We start from the raw sequence: 25179 nt of genomic DNA on the forward strand, positions 1-25179 counted from the left end.
GGGAAACACAGACACAAACAGAAACAGCAAATGGTACCATCCTTACAAATAATAATAAAAAAAAAACATAACAGTTTGTGAATTTCTTCTTCTTCTTTCATCTTTTCTCTCTTCAGGTGTCTCCACAGCGAGTCATCCTCCTCCATCTCACTCTGTCCTCACTCCAACTACCTCCATGTCCTCTCTAACTGCATCCACATACTGTATCTTCTCTTTGGTCTTCCTCTTTGTCTTTTTCCTGGCAGCTGCATTTATAACATCCTTCTACCAGTATACCCACTGTCCCTCCTCTGGACATGTCCAAACCATCTCAATCTGGTCTCTCTAACTTTATCTCCCAGTTGTTCAACCTGTGCTGTACCTCTGATGATCTCATTCCTAATCTTCTCCACTCTTGTCACTCCTGAGAACCTCAACATCTTCATTTATGCCACTTCCTATTTTTTCTCCTGTCTTTATAATAGTTCATGTAAACACTTTTTAAATAATATACTATTTTTAGCTGAAATATTACGATGTTATTCCTTCAAGTGTCACAGGCGAGTGCTATAGCTCTCGGCTGCTGGTGTTATTTCCATCGCAATTAACCATATGTCATGTAAATAACTGTGTTATATGAAACTGAGGTAATGTAAAGATTTTCATGGAGACATTTGTATGAGTGGATAAATTAATTTTCAGATTGAAATTGTTTACAATTGCAGCAATCCAGTTTGGTTTTGGCCCAGCTAAAACGTTTAGCTTTTTATTCTATCAAAAGCAAACTCTATTACACTAATGTAGATGAACAGATGCTCTGATATATTCATCAATTAACGCGGATTCCTCATTTTTCTGAACTGAATAACGTGCATTGAATTTAATGAAATGCAAACGTGAGACGTCATTTATGTTTGACCCATCAAAATGAATGCGGTCATTTATTTACAGAATCAAAGTTTAACATCAAACATTTACATTAATTTGGCAAATTATGAAAATAACAACATAAGCAATCAATCAGGAAAAATCATACGGCCATGATTTTTCCGTTGCTTCACCACAGACATTTATGAAAACTGTACAATTATGATCTTTTACCCACACGGATGTGGATGAGCACTTTACACAGACATTTCTAAATATCTGGAAGAATTTCTACTTGAGAGAAAAGTTTCAAGATGGGAAAGAAGTTAAAGAAGAGTAAAAGATGGGGTTTGAGGGAGTGTGTTAACAGAACGGCACTCTCTGGGCTTTCTTCAGCTTTTCTTACGGTACACTTCGGTGGTGAAATCGACTCTTTTACCTGGAGATGTCTCAGGCGAGATTCCGTTTAACGCACCCTTCAGCGTCTCCGTAGAATGCTGTTACTCCTCCGGAGTAGCGGCGAGACTGTCTGACACAAGCTCACCTCAGTGGAAAATGTTATAATCCCATGAACCTCGGAAGAGCTCTGTTGTCATGTCAGGATCATCCCGTCTCTCACAGAACTGGGCTTCTCTCACAGAACTGGTTGAACTGTGTATCCAGCAGAACTCCAACAGCACTCCATCAGAACTGAACAGAACTGTCCCAGAACTGTTCCAGCACCATCCCAGAACTTCTAACAGAACTGAACAGTTTACAGATCTCGAGCAGAGGCTTCCCAGAACCGAGTAGACCAGGAAGTACTGACATTTTAAAGAGCCCTTTTCCCGGTCCATACGGGAGTCTCCCATTGGCCAGAACCGACCAGACGGGGTGTGTTTTGTGACGTAAAAGGTTAGAAGACAGCAAGAATTGTTATGAAACAGATCAGAAATGTTCTCACAGACAGAGAGAGTTTTGTTTTGGCGCGTTTCAGAAACAGGTGCCAAACTTCTATATTTACGTCTGAGAGGATTCTAAAAACATGACAGTTCGTTCTAACAACTTGTTCTGCGTTTGACTCCAACCTTGGACCAACTTACACTTGCTCATTCAAAAGCAGAAATCAGAAAAGGCATAATTACTCTGTAACAGCTTTGACATGAGTTCTAATTTTGCATGAGAATAAAAATCATTACACAGTTAATAAAATTGATTAGTTCACTGCAACACCTAAAATGGTTTGAACTAAGACACTTTGATTATCAACATTTGTAAAATAGTAATGATAATAAAAAGAGAGTGTTCTTTTCACTTGAATCTTCAAGAAAGAAAGTCTCAGGATGAGTGAACCTGTATTTCTGGATTCAAATCAATAAAATGACAGTTCCTGTCCCACAAGGTTCTTAAGGTCAAGGGTTTTGACCTTAGACTTAGTTTTTGACATGGGCCTAGTCCACTACACTAAACTGATGTTAGAACATTTTTCATAACCTTTTCATAAAACAATCTGAAGTGATTGTTTTATTAAACAAAAAAAAACTGTCATGGAAGGTAAAACCTTTAGCTCTAAATATGGTTCATAACTATCTGAAGTGTTTATCTAAACATCTGAGTGTGTTTCAGTGTAGAAAAAAAAAAGCACAACGCGAAACTCCTAAAAACCTTATCTGGTCTGATTTGGTTGCAATATAAGACCAGACTGGGCTGCATTAACAGCTGCTGCTGTGCTTTATTGGCACAGAACATCCAATTTTCACTACAGAAATGACTCGCCACCAGCTGCAAATTGACAAAGCGCCATATTTCCTCGCGAGTCAACTCCTATTAGCAGCCATTCCTGGGATCCACACATCCCTGGAACCAAACAGGGCAGTGATTTCAGCAGGTGTATTTTAACAGTGAGATCCAAGGCCCTCAATGTTTACCCAGTATAAGAGACACCTCTCGGTTTCTCTGGTGACATCTGAAGGACGTGCTGTCATCAAGCCAGTCCTCATTTTCAAACAAGTTTTCAAGCTTTTCACTACGATGTTGCTTTCCATTAGCAAGCTAGTTCTCAAACGGCCTGAGTGGTATCCATGATTACTCCTCCAGATTTCCAGGCTGCTCTCTGACTGCTGGCAGCAGCAGCAAAGGTTAATTAATGAGCAATGGCAGGAGCGATGGCTGCCGGCATGGGAGAGGCTCTCCTGGGACTCGGATCCACCGGAGGCGAAAGATAAAGGTGGAAAAGGAAAGACTGTGACTACTCAGCTGAAATTGAGTCCCCCTCTCTGTCTGGATAACCTCCATGAGTGGGGAAGGCTGTGAGATCACTTCGCATGGATTATTGTGGGGAAGGCTGTGAGATCACTTCGCATGGATTATTGTAATGCAGCTTTGCATCATTTTTCACGCCATGATTACCCAACTGGTTATCAAACATCAAAGATAATCTACGAGGCAACCACCTCCTTTGGATTCATTCTGCAAATCTGCTTCTTGTGATCAGACATCTGAAGGTTTTTTTTTTACGAAGGATTTCGATCTTTGTGTTATTTTCAGATTAAGTTAAAAATAAAAATATATATGTAATTTTCTTTTCATTCCATATACAATTCCATTAAATTTAATTGGCAGGGATGTTCTCATCAGGCGGAGTCCACAGATGTGTTTGAGATTTATAGAAAAGCAGCAAAGCCATTATTGTTGCTGGATTTTTTTTTTTTCTTAGATTCTTAGATTATCTGGGATGATAATCTGTGTTCCCTCTCTGTTGCTGCTTTTATGTGTGAGACCTTTTAAACTGCAACCAGAATTAATCTTGTTCAACGAGTCCTTTCTACATTTGTTATTATGCACTAATCTTTGTGCTGTCAGCTGACAAATATCTTGTTTAAAAACCATAAATTGTCCAGTTATAATAAAGTGATAAAAACTTTGTAACAAAGGGAAATTCAGCACATTAAATTAGCTTTTGATTAAAAAACTCTTGTCTTATTCAATAGCATATTTTACATTACATACAGACCCCTCCAAATGTATTAGAACAGAAAGGCAAATAATTTTGTGTTTGTTTTATACTGAAGATTTTGGGGTTTAAGGTCAAAAGATGAGCATGAGACAAGAATTCAGATTGTCAGCTTTTATTTCCTGGTATCTACATTTAGATGTGTTAAATAACTTGAGCCATATCACAATTTGTTTAAACTCATCCATTTTTCAAGTGATCCAAACTTTTGGAACATGTGATTGACAGCTGTTTCTTGTTAAACCTGTGAAGACTGCATTTTATTGTGAAGAGTGAGAGGTCAATCTGCATGTGCTAATCTCCATTATGCAAGTTTACGGGAACACCACAGCTGTGTAAGTTGAATCCCACACTCCTTGTTTCATTGAATTGAGAAAGCTCCTCGGATGAGCAGCGAAACATCTTCAGTTACAAATAAAGTCCAGTTTTTTTGTTTTTAACTTTTTGGGGGGGATTGACGATCTGTTGCCTTTTTATTTTGATTGTTCAAACATTAAACAGCTCTGCATGACCAGTCTAAGTTTTTGTTGGTTTAAACCTGTGAAGATTGCTTTTTTTCTTTTTTTTGTAAAAGAGGATTAAACCAACAGAAAAGCAAACCATTTTGAAGCTGAGAAAAGAAGTAAAACTGATCAGAGCCATTGGACAAACATTGAGTGTAGCAAGTACAACAATTTGGAATGTCCTGAAAAAAACAAAAAAATATCTGTGTGCTGAGTTACAGATGTTAAACAAATCAGCCAAGAAAAACAATAGCTAAATAGCTAAATAGCTAATAACAGAAATGTTGGGAGAGCTGTGAAGAAAACCAATGAAAACATCAGTAACGTCCATCACCAAAGACCTCCACAATGTAGAGGTGACGGTATGAAAATTCCCTGTTCGAAGACGACTCCGAGAGCAGAAATATAGAGGCCGTACCAAAAGATGCAAACCTCTCATCAGCAGTAAGAACCGGAAGGCCAGATTGCAATTTGTGAAGTACAGAGCTGAACCGCAAAAGTTTTGGAACAAAATCTCATGAACTGATGAGGCCAAGATGTGTCTCGACCTAAGTGATGGAAAGGCCAAAATTAAGAAAAAGAACGGAACTGCTTATGATCCAAATCACACAAGCTCATCTGTGAAGCATTGTGGTTAATGTCATGGCCTGGGCATGCACGGCTGCTTCTAGAACGGACTCATTAATATCTACTGATGATGGAACTGATGATGGCAGCAGCAGAATGAATTCCAAAGTGTACATAAGCAGTTTGTCGGACAATTTAGGAAGAAATGCATCTGATTGGGAGGTTTAACAAGCATCACAACAATGACCCAAAGCACACAAAGGATTCATCAAGTGGGGGGAAAGCAGAAGGTTTTAGACTGGCCAAGTCAATCACTTGACCGTAACCCAGTAGAACATGAAATTCACCTACTGATCGCTTGTCCTGAGCCTGGTTCTGCTGGAGGTTTCTTCCTGTTTAAAAGGAGTTTTTCCTTTCCACTGTTGCCATTGTGCTTGCTCAGGATGGGAGGCTGCAACGACGTGAAGATTCAACGTGTCTGCTAGCTTCCTTAGATACAGAACTTTACTAGATGGCTTTTCCATGTATGTGAATGTTCCTGTAAAGTGCCCTGAGACAACTTTGTTGTGATTTAACGATATATGAATACACTGAATTGAATTCAAGAGGAGACTGATGGGAGGAACCCCCCTCCTCCCCACCGAAACAAACAAGAACTGAACAAAGCTGTGGTAAAAGCCTGGAATAGCATCACAAATGAAGAATGCAACAGTTTGTTGATGATGACGGATCGCAGGTTTGAGGCATTTATTGCAAGCAAGGGTCATGCCACCAAATATTAAATGTTATTTACTTTAAGAATATGTGTTACTTTACTTTTGCTCACCAAAAAATCCTGTGGTCTAATACAAACAGTGATGTGTCCTGAGTTGTTTAATACTATACATCAATACTTTGAGGGGACTTTATTTATTGGTAATGGCTATTTTAATGTTAGACAGAAATTAGTCGTAGAATCTGATTCTAGTTTTGCATTATTTGTCAGTGCAACTGTCACTGTTAAGGGAAATTTCCATGATCACCTACTAATCCCCAAAATATACACCAATTAATTCCTCACCCCTTATTTTAAAGAGCAGTTATAATGACCTGTTATATTTACAAGACATGCCAATTTTGGAGCCAGTTAATTTCATGCAGTAATCTTTTTTTTACTCTGTAGCCACAAAAGGCTGTTATGTGCACTAACACCGGTTCCTTTAATACTGCGGTTAATTTGTGGTCACAGGATAAAGTAAGAACTTTTTTTTTTTTGAGTATGATGTCAACTGACCTGCAAACATGATTATTGAACTGCAAAGTGCACGTCTAAGTTAATGAAAGGCAACGGATTATGTATGCAGCTAATTGCTCCTTATGTTGTAAAGCATGACCTCAGTAATCCTTCTGGGTCTTAATATTTACATATTAAACAGATAATGGTATAGATGCTTTATAGTGATAAAGACCAAATGTTTCCCTTTTGAGTAAATGACAATAATAAAATAAAGTTAAAAAATTTCACAGAAGAAGAATGGAGGGCATCTCCTCCTGATTGCACGATTCTGGGTTTATTAGCTGTCATATCACGCCTCTTGTTAAAAGCTGAATAATTAGGAGATAAAACTGAACACTGATATCAGAATGAATGCACATTAACGTTCAAGCTCTTGCGGATCAGAATAAATCAGAACGGGCTCCTTAGCAACCAGCGAGTGCAAGTCCACTGTTGCAGAATCCCTCTTCCAAAACATTTGCCCGAGGTTTCTCTGTGAATAACGTTCCTCTTCGCGGAAGGATTAGGTACTCCGCCAAGCATCCGACTGTTACAGGAGGGATCAGGAACAGATGACTGACTCAACACTCCAAGACATGAGACACAGCGTTTGCTCTTTCGAAGCTTTTTTTCCAGTCGGAGCACGGCGTAAGAACTTCTTGACGCGTTTGTAATTGTTGCCCGCTTCTCGTCACACGCGTCAACTGCTTAAACAATTAGGCGTCTGTCACCCGTGTCTAATAACATGGAGATGTTGCTGGTGCGCAACTGTGGCAGGAGAGAAACGTGCATCAACACAACGTGACACTCACTGGTTAGTGCTTTCTTAGTGAAGCATGCGCAAATATAAATTTAAAGCATCTACGGTCTGTTCTGAAGATGATGGCTGGCTCAGAATGAGGTTTTGTGTTGTATATTCACAAGAACTGTGACATTATCACACAGCAACATAATTCAGGGCATTCAAACAAAGACCGGCTGTGAATATATTCATGTATTTATTATATTTTCTTAACAACATTACCACCTCCCGCTCCACAGCCCACAGCAGACCTTTAGAAGGAAATGATTGTGATTCAAGGCCACAGAAGCAAGGAACCATATCCCCACAAGCAAATACAAAAAAAAAAAAAAAAAGAAACAGAGTTGGTAACAGGATTGCAACACCAAAGTGAAAGCATGTCTGCCAAGTCTACACATTCAAAGACCACGAACATCAAACGGGTTTTCCAACCAGCTGAGGGTTTCTGTGTTCAGAGGAGAAAATAAACAGAGAAAAGATTATAATTTTTTTTTGTTTTGTTTCTGTTTTCTGTGTTTATGGATAGAAGTGACTTCATAAAGGAGCGCGCCATCTGCATGTTACATATCCATTTACAATACAAAAACGTAGAAGCGAGCTAGCGTATTTTTGCCCAAGCCGAGGCTTAACATCACAGAGTAAAAATGGTCTCTCGCTTATTTATTATTTTTTTTAATATACTTTTAATTCAATCCCTGTTCAAATCAGGGCTCGCTGTACTCTTTGCTGGGGGAAAATGATTGGGTATCCAGGTGAACACTTGAAATAGAAACTTAGGCTGTGCATTTCCTCTGGTTCTTTATAAAGAAGATTTTATGACAATAAAATACAGCCCGGTTATGCATTTTGCAGATGAATATGAGTAGCTGAAGGGAAGGCTTTAAAAATTCATTGAGTAGAAATGTGTCAGAGATGACAGTTTTCTCTCTTTTTTTCCAGTTTGATCCCCATTAAGCACTTCCCTCTGATTCAATAAATGCTAAAGGGAGTCATTATAATATTCATATTCATTTGCAATCCTTTGGGATATATGTCTTTGGAATCCATAAATACTTCTGACTCACATTCACAGAAAACTTATATCATCAGAGTCCCCCCCCCCCCATATTTCTAAGCTAATGTAGCACATACAGTAAAAAGTATAAAATGCAGACTCCCATATACAATCAGTCAAAAGAGTCCCTGTAAAAGTGCTAAGACACACAACCACCATGACATCTTTGAGCTTTAAAATAAAATCTGTCTACTCGTGTAATAAAAATACAATCATTTAAATGTTTCTATCAATAAAGTTTTCTTGTTCGTCTGCTTTTCCTTCAGCTTGCAGCATTTTGTTGTACAATTTTAAAGGGAAAAACACTCAAAGGTTCTGAAAAAAACCAACTTGGTCTACAGAACTTCTTCATGAGTTTCAAAATGCAGCAGCACATTTATCTAAAACCAGTAAATATTCTCCATTAGAGTGAAAAACAAGGACTTAAAATGATAGTTCTGATATTTTAAAAGTGGGCTTCTGTTAAAAAGATTGTGAACACTTTATGTATTAGCCGTTGTAAATAGATCTTTCAGTTTCTGTTTGGATAAATGAAGCTTAATTCTGACTGCAGTGATGACCGAATGGCTAATCTGAGCATAACCATTCCCAAAACGGATCAACTTCTCACCACATAATTTTTCAATGGTTACCTACTGCTATTTGCACTTGCATAAAAACATTTAAAAAATAAGATTCATGCAAAATAATTGTGATTATGGTTTATAAATTTGCATTTATTATTCCCCTTAAAACTGTTTGAAAATGACAGCAACCACTTTGACCTTAGCCCTTCTCAAACTAGCCGTTAGCTTATCCATCAAGTCAGAATTTAACTCTCCAAAGGAAATTTTTGAAAGAACTATATACAACAGGTAACAATATAACAAGGTATCAATTGCTCATAACAATTAAACACAATTTCACTTTAAAAAGTCTATCTATTGCCGTAAAGTGAATCAGTACCAACATGATTTATGCACACATATTTTTGACATCATAAATTAGCTGTGAAAACTAAACTTTACCTTTGCATCGTCAACTAAATCAGTAAATACACTTTATTTAACACAAAACAGCTGCTGTTCTGAAGGCTGGAAAACATTTAGCCTAAAATTCAGTGATATTTCTCTGCATGTAAGACAACAAAGGTTTAAAATCTCACTCAAAAAAATGAGTGCTACGAGTAAACGTGTGCATTTGTTAGGGAGGAATGACGGCATAAACTCTCTCCCAACAATTGTACTTAAAAAAAAAAAGTCCCTAACAGACATCTGGATGAAATAATCTGTACACGTCCTTAAACACTTCCCCTCTGAGAGAAAACACTTGGACACAGACGGAGAGGCTACCAAATTTCTCGGTTGTTACATTGTTTTTAAGTTAATGTCAGTGCAAAATAAGAAAAAATATATATCTGACTGGCAGCTACAGTAAACATTACAGCTGAATAACAGCAGTTAACTGGCAAGCTTGGCATAGCCCAGCCTTCTCATCACACCTCCACAAATATCTTCGATCAATCTGATGTCTTTTCGAGACATTTTATGTCTCCATATGTTGATGTTGGCTGGTGAGATGTCCCCTTCATACATCAGATTGTACAGGCTTGTGGAGGTGGTGAATATTAGTTGATTTAGCGCTGCAGGAGACGCAGGCACCCCCAAGAAAGTGTGAATTGTTTCTGCCGTCTCCTGAGGGAAGTTGACCACATCCTCGAACCTCACTTGGAGGTATGACTCCTCGCTGAGACCCTCTGTGACCCTGAGAGCTGCTGCCGTGTGAGCTAGCCACAGATGAGCCAGAATTAAAACAGGGTTCGTCTCAGAGCGGGACAGCAGTCTCTGGATGATTTTGAACTCCGGTGCCACAGCTGGGCACCCGTCCCTGACAGAATCCTCCTTGAATATCAAGGACAGGTGCTGTGGGATGTTTTTGAGGGAGTAAAGGCTGGGTTTGCTGTTATAAACCATGAGATAAATCCATGCACGTGGGTCTCTTACTAAATAGATTGCTCTCAGAGAAGAGCCCACCACTTCCTGAATAAAAGGCAGTTTAAGTGTCCAGCTCCCACTTCGCATGTTAAGGACCACCCGGGCATTAGGGTACTCCGCAACATGCCGTCTCATCTCCCGTACGTACTCTGCATCTCTATCCAGACTGGTCCTCAGTTTGCCCTTAAGCTCAGATGCAGGCTGCTCTTTCCTCCTGGATCTTTTCTTCCTGTCCCTAGAGGGGCTGACTCTCTGGATCTGTTTGACCCTGCTGCCCTCTACAAGCTGAATATTTTGTAAGTGCAGCTTGGTGTTGTGCACCAGCGAATGCAGCCAGCCCTGGATAATCTTAAACCGCCCATTTACTGCATCTGTCCTCGACCATTCACAGCTGTCAACCAGAGAGTCAAACTCGAACTCGGTTTCAGGAATGTCCACATGCTCGGTGGGAACCCTTATGTAAACAAAGTCCGAGTTATTGTAGAAAAGGTGCTTGAGTATTTCCGACCCTGACCCTGGAAGAGCTGTTATGACGATGGTGGGGAGGGGGAGACGGTGCTGTTCGTACAGCCTAATTTGTTTATTTACTTCACTTCTGGCATCTGCACCTTTCCATTTTACACCGCAGAGAAGCTGATCACAGCTGTTAGACAAAAACAGCAGCTCAACTATCCAGAGAATGAGCACAGAGAGGAGGACATAACGCATCAGACGGCTGAAGCAAACATAAAACTTTCTTTGCATGGTCAAAAATCCAATGGCCACACAAAGAACAACTCCTGCAACCACATTAACTGTGAAGCCGATGTCAAACAGTTGTCTATCACTGCTAATCTGTTTAGGGATGAGTTGGGTCCCAAAGCCATATCTAATAATTTGATATCTATCCTCAACTTTACTGTGCCCGCCAAATCCTAAATAAGCCAACCTTGCTCCAATATCTTTATAGTTTGTAGCTATAGATACAATCTTCTCTGTGTTATTAATAGTTAAAGAAAGTCTCACACCATTTTTGCTGCTATCTATAAACCTACAGTTTGACACTTTAACATACGGCCCATGCAGCACGTAAGCTACTCTGCTGACTGTGCCCGTCATCTGAAAAGTGACGTTGACATACTGCGTCCACCTCTTTTTAAACTCTGCTGCCTGCTCTGCTTCCTGTATCCTGGTATCAGGACTTTGACCCTGGCTGTCAAACCAAAACATTTTATAATGAGCATCCCACACATCCATCATGGCGCCGTTGTACCTGTCCATAAATCTGAAAGGAACATACTTGAAGTCAATGTCAAGATTATGGAAGAAAGCGCTGAGAGACGTGACAAGCGAGTCACCCCACTTCTCCACATGGTCGAGCACCAACAACGTCTGTGAGTTGAGCAGAACCAAGGCTCTGAAAACGCTCTTTAATCTCATGGCAGGGGAATAAGCTGACACAGCTTCTCCACTCACAAACATAGTGTCTGCATGTGAGGAGGCAGCAATCACCTCACCTCTTGTATCACCCACACCCTCATCAGTCCAGCGCAGCCACTTGGCACACTCCCCTAACTGACCCTCCCATGGACTGTTACACTGGCTGGTAGGAGACGGACTAAACACCAACACATTGTTTAAATAGCTGTATTTTGGACCATAAAGTGCTTCAGACACAAACACTTGACCGTTAGGGGCAAATGTGAAAGAGTTTTGGTCTGGGTGCTCATGGCCAGGGTTAAAGCTGTTCCAACCATCCACCCAGGAGTAGGGCTTATCATGTACAATGTCATAAACTGCTCGCCCACCCAGCCTGCCAGACTTAAAAGAAACAAAAGTATTACTTTGGCTACTGGGAAGCCCAGCTCCATACGTAACCACCCCCCAGTTGGAGAAAATATGCATCCTCACTTTGCCAAAGCCATGAGGAGGTTGCGGTATGAGGTGGGAGTTGTACCAGATGTACTCCGTGTGTAGCGTGGCCCAGCGCTGAGCAGAGGACTGCCCCATGGGACCATCCTTGGGTCTGTGTTTCCTAATCTGTTGAGCCAGCCAGTTCCCCGTCCCGTTCTTCATGACAAATGTGTCGAGGAAAACCAGCTGGCTTTCTGGCCCATAAAACCAGTTGTAGTTGGAGTCTGCGATGCCAACCGTTCTCTGAAAGCCCGGCAGCAGGGTGGCATAATAAAACCAGAAGTGTTCCCGCAGCCAATTGTTCTGCAAGTTGTCGATGTTGAAATGTCGCTGGGCTAAAAAGACGTACTGTGTGATGGACTTGGCTGTGTAACTTCCATAGGCTACCCCCTCATCCAGAGACCCGTCAATGATATGATTTAGAAGATACATTGTTTTTTCCATATAGTTTACTGCTACTTGTTTCCAGATCATTGACTCGGGGTCATTGTGTGAACCCACTACTATTGCACCAGTCAGAATAGCTAAAACATTAGTGGTCTGATGATTTTGGAGATACTGTTTTCCCCATGCTCTGTACTTTGAGAGCTCATACAGTGCTTCTGTCTCAGAGCGAATTTTCTTGAGGTAAACATCTTTTCTGCGCTCATCCAAGAAGGAAAAAATAAAGTCATAAGCAGTGGCAAACCCTGTCAGAGAGTGTGCCATGGGGACCTCATCGTTCGGAGCACTGGTCACCGTCCAGTCTGGGTACTCAGCCAACCTATCCATAAACTTGATAAGAAACTGCAGGGCAGCAGAGTCCTCTGGGCAAAGCAGGCAGTAGAGAGCCAAAGGGGGCAGGTTGTTCCCATAAATTTCATTCCACTTGCTTGTAAACTCCTCATGTTTCACAGGGGGCATGTAAGAGGGGACATTAGACAGCATAGTGAGCACAGCCGCACGGATGACTTTAAAAATGTGACTGTGGGTGGTGGAGGTCCTTTGCCTCAAGTGCAACACATCCAGTTGGTTAAAATATAGGTTGGGGTGGGAATCGGCAGAGCGAAGTTTCCACTGCTCAGTCACTCTGTCTTGTATGAACTTGACCTGGAGCAAGTCATCTGTAAAAATGTCTCTGTCTGTGGCATTGAAGACCCCCGAGAAAGCTGTCCCCAGGGCAAACAGTGGGAATAAAAAATGTACAACCCACATACGAGCCATATTGCATGATATCAGTACATTTTTCGACATAAGAAATTAAGCAAGTGATTGTTTTCTTCCTTAAATTTGTTGCTGGTATGCTTCAGGTGCAGAAGTCCATAAAATTAATGGCTCTGATGCAAATACAATCCAACTGTCCATATGGGAAAGGAACAAACTTGAGTGCAAAACATTATGTTGTCTAATCAGTTTGAAAAGGCAGCAAAACATGAGGGAATAAAAAGAAAACCTTTCAGGTGTGTTTTCAGTTTAGATCCAAGAAAAAAGTCTAAATCCATATGTCCGCGTGTCGTCCTCAGTCCGTCCTCCTTGTAATCAGGTTGCTCGTAAAGACTGACATCTCCAGCCTTTGCCAGTAACTCATATTGATCTCCTCCCCTGCACGTTTCCTCTCCGGGCAAACACCAGAGTCAGCCCCAGTCTGTGTCCGGTCCAATCAGAGCCGCCCAAAGGCTCCAGGAGCAGCCCGACCGAGCTGCAGCATCCGCGGGCTGGAACCTCAACGAGCAGCGCATCTCCGCGGAGAACATCGCTTCTCCTCCGTCACACAAAGACAACACTCCACCGTGCTTCTGTGCGCAGAGACAGACCAGCACACTGAACTGTGTGCATGCTTTAAAACCTCCTCCTCCTCCTCTTTCTCTCTCTCTCCTTGTAACCCAACACGATTAGGGGGAAAGTTGTCGCTCCTCAAGTATTCAAAGAATGAAACATTTTCCAGACTGCCTGCAGGAAGCTGTAGAAATCATCTCCAAATGATGGCTATTCCAGATTGAAAAGGAGATCTGACCCACTGTTGCTTCAGACACACACACCTCACATGCACACGCTCCTGTGTAAATGTGTGATCTCCCGTCGCGGCTCTTGTTGTGTCCTCCCGACTGTTCAACACAGTCTGATTGTTTTCCAGTGAAGGATGGTGGAAACATTTCCACGGTACAAACTGTAGAGGGAGCCGTGACTTCAGGAGCTCAGCCTCACGCCTCAACCTTCAATATACATTCTGAAGCATTCCAGCTTAATGGATGTTTTGTATTAAAGGAAACTTTATTTATTTCTTATTTTGTAATGATGCAAAGCGCTCATCATAACATGCATCTTTTTAAAATATAATAAATAAGAATTTCACCCTATGTATATCAGAAAAATGTCTTATGGAAGGATTGGCTAATCAATGTCTTTATCATAGAAATTTGAAGAAAAAAAACTCTTCAGTTCTGATTCTATTTGGACAATCAAAGAATATTTCTGAAGGGGCAGCACATTTCATTGTAGAGCTGTATCACCCTCTAAAATACTAAAAAAAAAAAAAACATATTTTTATTACATTTACAATCACATGTCAGCAAAACTTTTTACAATTACATAAATATAATATCCTGCTTCCATTGGGGAGACACAATATTTGTTTTCTAAACACTAAAACTAGGCCTAAGAGTTTCATTTTTGATAAATCCTATAGTTAGGGTTGGCTGCTTCCATAGACTTAGATTAGTGGACAAATTTACATAATTTCTTCAAATGAATTGTTACTAATGCATTAAAATGAATAGTTTTCATTGATTTGTGGGAGTGGTGGTGCAGACGTTAGAGAAGATAGGCCTGTGATCAGGTTCAACTCCCAGTACCGTCAACATTAAAATGTGGGTGGAAAAGGTAAAACACCTACACCTGCCTCCACCCTCATTTGCCCCACTCTGGACCCCTGAGCAAGGCCCTTAATCCCAACCATCTGCTCCCAAAAACAGGTCTCTCTTGAAAATGAGCTCTTGTGACTCAATGTATAAATAAAGGGTAAATGGGGAAAAAATATATAAATATTATTTCTCTTAAAATGTGATTCTCGACCTGCCATTGTGTATCTGTTCCTCCTTCCTGTCCTCTCAAATCCAGACGGTCGAAGCAGATGGTCACTTGTCCTGAGCCTGGTTCTCCTGGAGGTCCTCATGAGGGAGTTTTTCCTTTCCACTGTCGCCTTCATGCTTGCTCAGGATGAGAGTCTGCGACAAAGTTAAGACTCAAAGCAGTCTGCTCCTCAGATAAATAATGTTATTAACTTACTTTTTATATATGTGAATGTTTCTGTACAGTGCTCTGAGATAACTTCTGTTGCGACTTGGCGCCATATAAATAAACTGAACTGAATTGAATTAAGTCTTTCAAAAAGTGTGTTTCACACCTAATTTTGAAAAAAGTGCATTTGAATTAGTAACTTTAACTCTCTGGTACTGTGAAACTTAAAACGCATGCATTAAATAACAACTTTACAAAAATATGTTTAACTGCTGAACTAAATACTATTAAAACAACATATGAATAAAAGATAAAGATGACTAGAAGTGGAAATAAAGGCAGGGTAGAAAAGTAAAATCAAAACGTCGTTTCTAGGTTGGACTCCAACAAGTGTCATGCTTCTGAGTAACTAGATCTGCATCACATGGTCTGTATTACTTACTGGTAAGTAAATAATGTAGAATGGTAGCCAGTACATCAATTATTGTCAAGGAGAATAACTTCTTATCAACAAATGTCGTTAAGCCAAGAAGTCATAGTAAATAATATGCTTTAAAATAACTGACGTAGTTATTTTCTATTTTAACAGCTTGTAAATGTTCACCAACAGATACGTTCTGTGAGGTTCATTAAAAGCAGGGCTTAATTTGAGCGGGATCCTGCCAGAACAGGCTAAGGGAACTCTCTTATTTTGACAGGGTGCGCTCCAGTAACTGCTTGGATCCGGTAACTCTCAGGCTCACTAATTATAAAGTTATGAACAAATATGACTGCCTTGCATGAATAAAACTTATATTTGACACGTAAGCTGAAAATAATTACATAAACACTCATTTTAAACACAACAGCCAGTTACAACATTTTAAATATCACATGCAGCTGCCCCTCAGCATTTTCACTTCTACCCTTAAAAAAATCTCGGCCCCTAAAGGGTAGGGGGAATGAGTGCCAAACGAGCTTACCAGGCGTCATATGCGGGCAGGAGCCCACAAACAGCGATCATGGAGGTTTCACATGTGGAGTTGGACGGTGAATTCAGCGGAGAAGAGTAGGGCGTGGAACCATCAAGTGGGCGGGGTGCGGGGGGGGGGGGGGCTTGACAGAAGCGGAGTGTTTACAAATGTAGATAAGCATAGATGTGTAACAACCCATTAAAATACACCAAAATGCAGGAAATCACATCTACTTTATTCCAAATTTTCTGGAGGAGGAAATCTTGCTAACAGATCGAGGTGGCTCCAGAAGCTAATGGTAAGTTGTAAGGAAATGTGAAATCCCTTAGCCCTAACCTGCTAACCCATACCCATAGAGCTAGCTAATTAGCTAACCTAAAACAAGATAACCTAGCTAGCCTGTGGTTAGCTAACCTAGCCTAACCCTAACCCATAATGTGTTAGTGATGACTCCCAGTTACTATCTTAACATTAATTAGTCGTATAACTTTAAAACTGATAGCGTTACAGACATTTTTTTGTTTGCAATGTTGGATTAGTTGTAGTAGTCATAATATAGATGATTAATTTCTTAAGGATTTATTTGAAATCCATTAAGAGGTTCATGATATGCAGCATGTGCTTGTTGATGAAGTCAGTCTGCACATATTAGGTTTCTGAACAGCATCTCCACTTAATGTAGGACTGCTGTCGCTGCACCAACACCACACTCTTGTGGTGCAGCACAGGATCCCTCAGGGAGTACTGTTGCATGATGGTTGTTTTTTTACTTCCCCACAGCTTGAAGGCAAAGGTTCACAACAGGAACACAGTTGGTTTTATCGAAACGCTGTGGGAAACACATGCAGTGTTTTCTTTAGAGGAAATATTCTGCATATGGAGAGGAAATGCAATAATAATAATAATAATAATAATAATAATAACATTCTGTAGGGCAAACTGTAATAATAATCAAACTTTCCCTGCTCAGATTTATTATTAAATAAAAATATTTATTTTAGGATTCACAAAAAGACTAAAAACTTCTGAAATTTAATTAAAACATTACAGATTACTATTTGCAAAAGTACACCTTACTATTATAAATACATGGTTCCTTTTTTTTGTTTCTAATAATTGAAACTTTTCCAAACAGCACTTTACTGATCCCAAATTGAACATTAAATTGCTGCAATATTTTAGAACATTTTACTTTTACCAGAAAATTATATTAGGAATAAACAGTAAGACTGTACAGAAAGTTTGCAATTGTAAACATTGTTTTTTAAGAACTTTCATTTTAGATTTTACACATAAAGGCTTGGTTTTTAACACATCTGTATGCAGAACCATGATGTCTTTGCCTGTTTGCCTCTATGTGTGTATGCTTAAACTATTAGCAAAATATGTTATGAACCACTGGACAGATTGGAATGAAACTTTTAAAAGTACTGTAATTCTTGGCTGTACATCTACAAAGAAGTTGTAGTCATCCTAATTTTAAATGGCCACCACAGCTAGTCAACATCAGCCTAGAGAGTAAATTTTACAAAAACTGAACTGCAGTAGGGTGTGGTAGTTGCTGACTGTCATTCACAACATCTACTGTAAGCATTAACTGATTATGCAAGATGTTGCATAAGATCATACATGTTGTCAAAGTTTGTCAAAAATAACTAAAATGCTAATTTCTCCATATATATATATATTGATCTTAGTTTAAGGTTACAACATAGACAGAGGTAGCAATAAGCATTTGTAGAAGTGGTATATAACAAAAAAAAGAAGATTTTATTTATTTATTTTTAGAAAACATAAGCTGCTGTTTATAAATGCAACCAAAAAATAAATAAAATCTGCAAATTTAAAAGAAAAACAACAAAGAATAGCTAAGAAATACAATCAAGCTTAAAAAATAAATAAATAAATAAATAAATAAATAAATAAATAAATAAATAAAAACTGACGCCGTGTCTCCATGTCGGCTCTATGAGTAGGGATCATATTTTCCAGTGGAATCTGATATTTTATTTGGTGTTCAAACATGTTGGAACTAAAAGCATTCTTATATTTCTGTTGGACACAAGTTGAAACCACATCTGGTTGCAGCTCATCTCAGCAGTGTCAAGACTCTTTCCAGTTTCCCTTTCTCATCTGGTGAAAGAGGTGCAAAGTATTTTCATATTCATTGTCACTCAAGCTTTTTTTTTTTTTGCATCATTCAAATTGTTTCAAAATATATATATATATATATTTTTTTACTTGCTAGAATCACATCAAATCTTCACATTGTTGAACTAGAATAATTAATTATGTGATCCTTCACAAGTTAGATTATAAATCTGGGAATGATTGCATTTCCAGTTTCAACACGTTTCAAGTTAAAGCCAAGATAGAAAACCAGTGACGACTTCTAACTGTTGAGCTCAGTGCGGTAATTGTTATGAACATTTTAAGCTGATTCAGTTGATATTTTCATTCAGCTGTTGATATTTATGACCAGGAATTCTTAAGTTCCCACACTTAGAACAAATGAAATGCATTGTATGCAATGAAAAAGCATCAGTTTCAATGTTCAAAGGTTCAAGGTTCTTTATTGTCATACAAATCACATGTGGTACATGGGGTCGAATGAAATTGTGTACACAAGGTCTGAGTTCCACCTAAAAATAGCAATAATATAAAGTATAAAAAGAAACAGTATATAAGGATATGCCAAACAATAATAATATAAAATAATACAGTGTATTACAATCTGGGGAGTGGTGGTGCAGAGGTTAGAGAAAGTGGGCCTGTGATCGGAAGATCACCGGTTCAACTCCCGGCACTGACAATATCAAATTGTGGGTGGGATAGGTGAAGCACCCACACCTGCCTCCACCCTTGTTTGCCCCACTCAGGGCCCTTGAACAAGGCCCTTAACCCCCACCATCTGCTCCTCAAGGCACCATAGATAGCAGCTCTCTGCTCCACACAGAGAGCTGTGGTAGCTCGGTGGTCTGTGGTTGTGTCAGGAAGGGCATCCAGTGTCAAAATATTTGCCAAGTCTTCGTACGATTTAGTTCAGTGTGACAACCCCTGAAGAAAGGAGCAGCTGAAAGAAGAAAAAAAAAACATAATACAGTATATTGAACAGCAGCCTGAACATGAGTCTGTTGTGAGCAGATGGGTATGAATACAGCAGCTTAAAGGCAAGAAATCAGCAGCATGAATAATCAGCAGCACAGATAAAGTGACAAATCACCAATAAAGTGGCATCATACTGATTTTTTTCTAGTAGGGATTTATGAGTCTAACAGCTTCAGGGTAGAAGCTGTTCCTCAGTCTAATGTTTCTACACTTAAAGCTCCGCAACCTCCTGCCTGAAGAGTGGAGGGGGGGGGGGGGGTGTGCTGGTTGTGTGGGGTCCTTCATGATGCTGCTGGCCCTCTTCCTTTATCTGGAGGTGTAAATGTCTGTGATGGTGGGGATGCTGACTCTCATCAGTCTTCTGTGCAGCCTTCACCACTCTCTGCAGAGCTTTCCTTTCTGAAGCTGAGCAGCCTCCATGCCACATGTTGATGCTGGTGCACAGCATCCATCACGTTTGTTGGGGATATTGGAAGAGTTAGCTGCTCTTAGTACCTTTAAGTCACTTTGGGAATTGGTAAATCATGAAGTTGTTGTCTGGTACTAGTCACTCAGAGAAATCGCTGCCATCTCTCATCAGAGAAGGACATGGAATGAACAAAGCATCAGGTCCTGATGAAACCGCTGACTGACAAGACTCAACTAGTGTCCCCATGTCAACTGTCGCACTCCTGCTGTTTCTGAAAGTTGTTTGAAGCCTTGCAAATTCTGGCTTTCCTTGTTGCATTTCTACAAACCTCCAGCTGTACATGTTGAAAGGAGAGGTGGGCACTGACAGTCTGTGTCCCTTATTAAAAATATGGCATGCTGAGAGCAAAGGGAGGTGCCAAACAGGCCCTTGAAAGACTTCCTTCCTTTACACCCTGCAGAAAATTTCAATTTCCTCCATAGAGCCTTGGGTTGCTCAGTATGCCAGTCTCCTGCACTGGGCCTACTGGGTGAAGGCAAAAGGAAAATTCAAACTGTTCGGGCTTCAAAGTCTTTGTGGGACAATCTGTCAGTCAGAATAGTTTGTCTGAGTAGAGATGGTGACTAAATTATACTTAAAATGACTAAAACAAAGCAGAAATTGCTCTGAAACAGCTCTTAAGATGTTTAATCAACTTGAGAATACTACTCCACAGCATTGTATTTTAATATTTAAAAAAAAATCTGACATTAATGGAACGGGTGGTGTAGGGTGATTTGCAACACTAAAGGTTTGTTTGTTTAATCCCAAGTGCCTCGTGTTGATACAGTACCTGCTCAGCCCCTCAGGTGTACAATCCAAGTTCTGAAAGTTCCCATGAATATTTCAAGATGCTAATCTCAGCATCCTGGAGGCTAATTTGAATTTTAAAAGGTGACAGGGAAAAAAAGGATGAAGATGGCATAAGCTGTTTAAATACAACAGTAACACTCACCACCTCCAGCTGAAGATCACAATAGTCTGCCTCACCGCTGCCATCGTAGTGTTTCCACTGCAAGAATTGATTTTGTTGTTTTCCCATTTCTCTGATACAGCCATGCAGATATTGGTTTGAGAAACACGACACAGTGACTCTGTAAAGAAGCCAACAAACAGCCATCTAAACTAATTCCCAATCCCAGAGAGTGGCATGTGATTTTCTCCGAGGGTGCCAAATTAAACATCCCACTGTGACTGATACATCGTTTACCACCAGTGTTGTGATTTAGGCCTTTGCAGGGTGAGATTACAACACCAGCAATGTTATTTTTCTCCTCCCCGATATTCTTGCTTGACTCTTCGAGGGTCTGGAGCTTAATTTGATGCTGTCAGGACTCATCTTTTCACGACAGGCACATCAAAAAGTCTGGAGGAGAATCTGTTCTCTTATGTGTGCATTATTCAAATGGGCAAACTTGCATCTCATGGTTTGGATTCTACATCTTGTCAGCTTCTGCAGCTGACGTGTCTCTCTGTGAAGCGGGGGAATAGGAGATGAGTTTCTAGTGTCACTCATGACGGCATCCAGCAAGAAACTGCAGTGTCTCTGAAAGGGGACTAAAAGATGAGACGCAGTGCAGAGAAAATGAAACATGCAAACTTCACATCATGCAGTTCTTTTGGCAGGAGAGATCAGACCTCTTCCACAGAGAGCATCACCCGACCTTATTCCACCATCTCCATCTGTGATGCCGTGTATTAGAGTTTACATAAATTCATGAGACAATTTGGCCCTAATTAAAATCCATAAACAAGTGCAAGTTCATCTGCAGTTCACAGCAAAATGTCTCATTGATTTCTTGTGTTCTTGTAAGAGCTAAAGAATTCAGAGTCGTGGCCTTTTGGGACCAACTCGCTGATTCACCAACAGGCGTCTCTTCCAGGAAATTCTTCTCCAAATGATGAGTGGTGCTGCAAAAAGATTTCATGTCTCAGTTTGTGCTTTCTGTTTCTTATTATTTAGAAAGGTACACAACCACATACCTTGATTACCTCACCTGCCTTTTTTTCTTAGAAATGCTTGAAGCTTTGCTTCTGCATGGCAATAGACATTTTTGAATCACTTGTCACTATGATTTTTAAGTAGTTGTCAACAGTTAGTACATTTTCAATCCTGATGTCAATTACAAACATGGAGTATAAAAAAGGGCCTAAGTTTCCGTTTAGACAAGGTTATGGCTAGCTAAACAAGGGCTCATTTTCTCGTATTGTTTTTCAGGCTTACGAAACAACCGTTAACCCAAACACCAAAGTGCATGCCCATTAATCCAGGTATAAATCCAACAATGTTCAGTCAGGTCTTAACCCAAAGTTTTTCATGTGTAAGAACACTACATTAGCTATTTATCAAACCACCACACTTCACATATTGTTTGTTCAGTTTGTCACTGTTTTCTCAACCAGACAACACTTATATTCCTGCGTTAATGTATGTATAGACTGATAAATGCTGATGGTGCTAAGGCTACGAATGAATCAGTCCACCGGGAGTTGAGTAAACATTTGAACTGACTAGATCTGATGATCAGGCTGCCTTATTTATTCAGCAGCCTTAGCATCATCTGCATATAACAGTATCTGCACACATACATTTGCGTCGAAATACAAATGTTTGGTTGAGAAAACAGCAACCAAATAATAAACGGTATCATGCAAAGCTGGAGGTTTAATATTAACTAATAAAGCATTCTTTCACAACAGTACAGTATTGTGTGCCATTTTTATGAAAGACCTGTTTTATAATGATGAAAAACAATAAAACGCAGGCCCTCGTTTGACTAGCCTTTAGCCTAGCCTTGACAAAGACCATTCCTCCACACTCCATGCTCTTTGACTTAAGTCAAGACTGATACAATCAAACTATGGATAATAATTTGATAAAACAAAAGTGAAAATGATTAAACTATCCCTTTTAAGAAAGTGGCATGTGACTAACATTTTTAAGGGAGCATAAATAAGTCAGGCATACTATTATTCATGTTCTCTCCACCTTGACTCATCAAAACTCTCAATTTTAGATTAATATCAAATGTCCAAGTAATATTTTTAATTTAATAATATATTTTTATTTTCCCCCAGAGGTTATATTAAATAAATTCAATCAACAACTTTAGGTTCAGTTGAAATTAACTTCAAAACGAGCTGCTTATGCAATTAACCTTCACGTGAACAAATACTTGGCGCACACAACAACAAAGCAACAAATAAATCAAATTACAATAATAAATAGAACCTAAGAAAGTTAATTATTAACGCCTCATTTATTTTTGTGTATTTAGGTGAAACTCAAAATTATAAGCAAAACAAGGCACAAAAAGATACAAGCAAAAGAGTAAAACAAACATTGAGTGAGACTAAATTTAGGATAATCATAGTTTTGAAATAATCAATTTGGGAAACAATATAAATATACATCTGGTCAGATTGAGACCTATTTAAAATTTTATACCCTCTTAAAACACCTCAAATCTAAAACCTTTTAGCATTTCAAGTGGTTGCTTTTACCCTCCTGAGGCTCATTTGAAAACACTGCACCAAAATAACCAGAATCAGCTTTATTGTCATTGCACTGAAGAGCAACAAAATTACATTTCAGTACAGCACGTCCGAGAGAAACATAACATACAGACATGGGGAGATGGAGGTGACTGAGGCTGCCAGCTTCAAGAGGCGCAGCACTTTTTTCAGATAAGGAAAAAGAAACACGAGGGAGAGTGTAGGTGTAAAAAAATCAAATCTTGCACTGTGTCCTAGACGAAACACAGTGTGAAAGTTGCAAAAAATGACCTCAACGCATGAAACAGCAAAATCCTGATGACATCATAATACAGATATGCATGAGGAGGCCGACGAGGGCAGTGAGATGTCCGTGGACACTGACAGAAAGTTCCATAGTCCTGATAAGAGATCAACTGAAGACTTTTAAAAGAAGTTTGGGGACACCCAGATAATAAGCCATTGCAATAGTCCAGTCTAGACGTGATATGGACATGGACAAGTTTTCTGCATCATGTTTAGACAAGATGTTTCTAATGAGAGCAATATTACTCAGGTGTGGGAACGCGGTTCTGATAACATTTTTAATGGGTTAAAAGACATATCCTGATCAAAAATATATGTTTTTATCTTTAGAACTGGAGGCCACATTAATGCCATCCAGAGAAAGTGAAAGGCTGCAGAATTTATTCCCAAGATGCTCATATCCAGAAATCCAGACCTCTGTCTTGTCAGTTTAAAAACAGAAAAATATGGGTCATCCAGTTTTTTTGGTTTTTTTTGTTGTTGTTTTTTTAATGTCTTTAAGACATGCTTGTAACTTAAGTAACTGATTGGATTCACTGCGTTTCATGGACAAATATAACAGTGTATCATCAACATAACAATGAAAATGTATCCCATGCTGTTTAATAACATTACCTAATAGAAGCATATATAAAGTAAAGAGTACTGGTCCAAGCACTGAACCCTGAGGAACTCCATGACTAACTTTGGTATATGAAGAAGATTCATTATTTATATTTACAAACTGGAATCTATAAAATAAATATGATTTAAACCATTTTAGAGCTGCTCCTGTCCTGTTTGTAGTGTGCTAAGGGCTAGGTTAGCTTCACCCTCTCACTACTAATTATTTAAATAAACGGGTTCTCTCTTTTTTGATTTAAATTACTGCCATGTGACCGAGGTAACTGTGCGTGGATTGTTTAATCAGTGACATGAGACGTTAATTTCCTTTGACCCATCAGAATAAATGCGGTCATTTATTGAACAGAATCAAAATTTAACATCAAAACATTGTACACTTGATTAGCTGATCTGGTTCTGATTAATAAAACTTGGCACGTTTTACTTAATAAGACAACAGAACATTGAAGAAGGCATCTAGACTACTGGCAAAATAGAAGAGTTTAAAGATGGGAAATGAAGGAGTTTAAATGGAGAGAAAAGATGGATAAGGAGGGGGTGTCTGTTCGGACTGCAGAATGGCACGCTTCTTTCAACACCAGCCCAACTCTCCGGTACACTTGGTGCGTGACCACTTGTTACCTTTGCAGAAGATACATCAACTCCGGTACCGAGGTCCATTTCAATGCTACCTTTCAGCGTCTCCAGTAAGAGCGGCTGGCCATATCAGGAGTTGCGCCTCTTACTCCGTTCAACAAACGTGCTCATCTCCCGGGTGGATACACAGCAAGCTGTGAGTCAGTCAGAGGTTCCACTCAGATGTGGAAGAATCCATCACAGGCTCCAAAGACTAAGTTCAAGACTAGACTTCATCAGAGACCCACTTGAGGAGCTCAGGAGACTTGACCGACTGACTGACAGACCCAGTTGACTGAGAAGTTCTAGGAAGTGTGGACTCTTAAAGAGTTCTCACTTCCGGTCACTTCAGGACTTCCTGATTGGTTGAAACAACCAACAGGGGGTGGTTCTAGTGATGTCAGAGGGTAATTAAAAGTCAAGAAAACAGCAGGAATGTTTTAGGGACTTTTAGTACAGACAGGAGAAATGTTATGACAAAGTGAGGGCAAGCAGGTGCCAGTAGCTTCTTATTTACCGTCTGCTAGGT

General features: G+C 39.6%; 1 protein-coding gene across 1 annotated transcript; it reads right to left on the reverse strand.

Moving 5' to 3' along the window:
* Window positions 1–9458: 9458 nt before the first annotated feature.
* Window positions 9459–13088, reverse strand: LOC119426230 (dermatan-sulfate epimerase-like protein). The gene has a single exon (XM_037693776.1). The coding sequence runs from the start codon at window positions 13086–13088 to the stop codon at window positions 9459–9461; it is 3630 nt and encodes a 1209-aa protein (XP_037549704.1).
* Between the last annotated feature and the right edge of the window lie 12091 nt (window positions 13089–25179).

Source organism: Nematolebias whitei, chromosome 20 (genome assembly GCF_014905685.2).
Source record: "Nematolebias whitei isolate Nwh7 chromosome 20, NemWhi1, whole genome shotgun sequence".
Classification (NCBI taxonomy): Eukaryota; Metazoa; Chordata; class Actinopteri; order Cyprinodontiformes; family Rivulidae; genus Nematolebias; species Nematolebias whitei.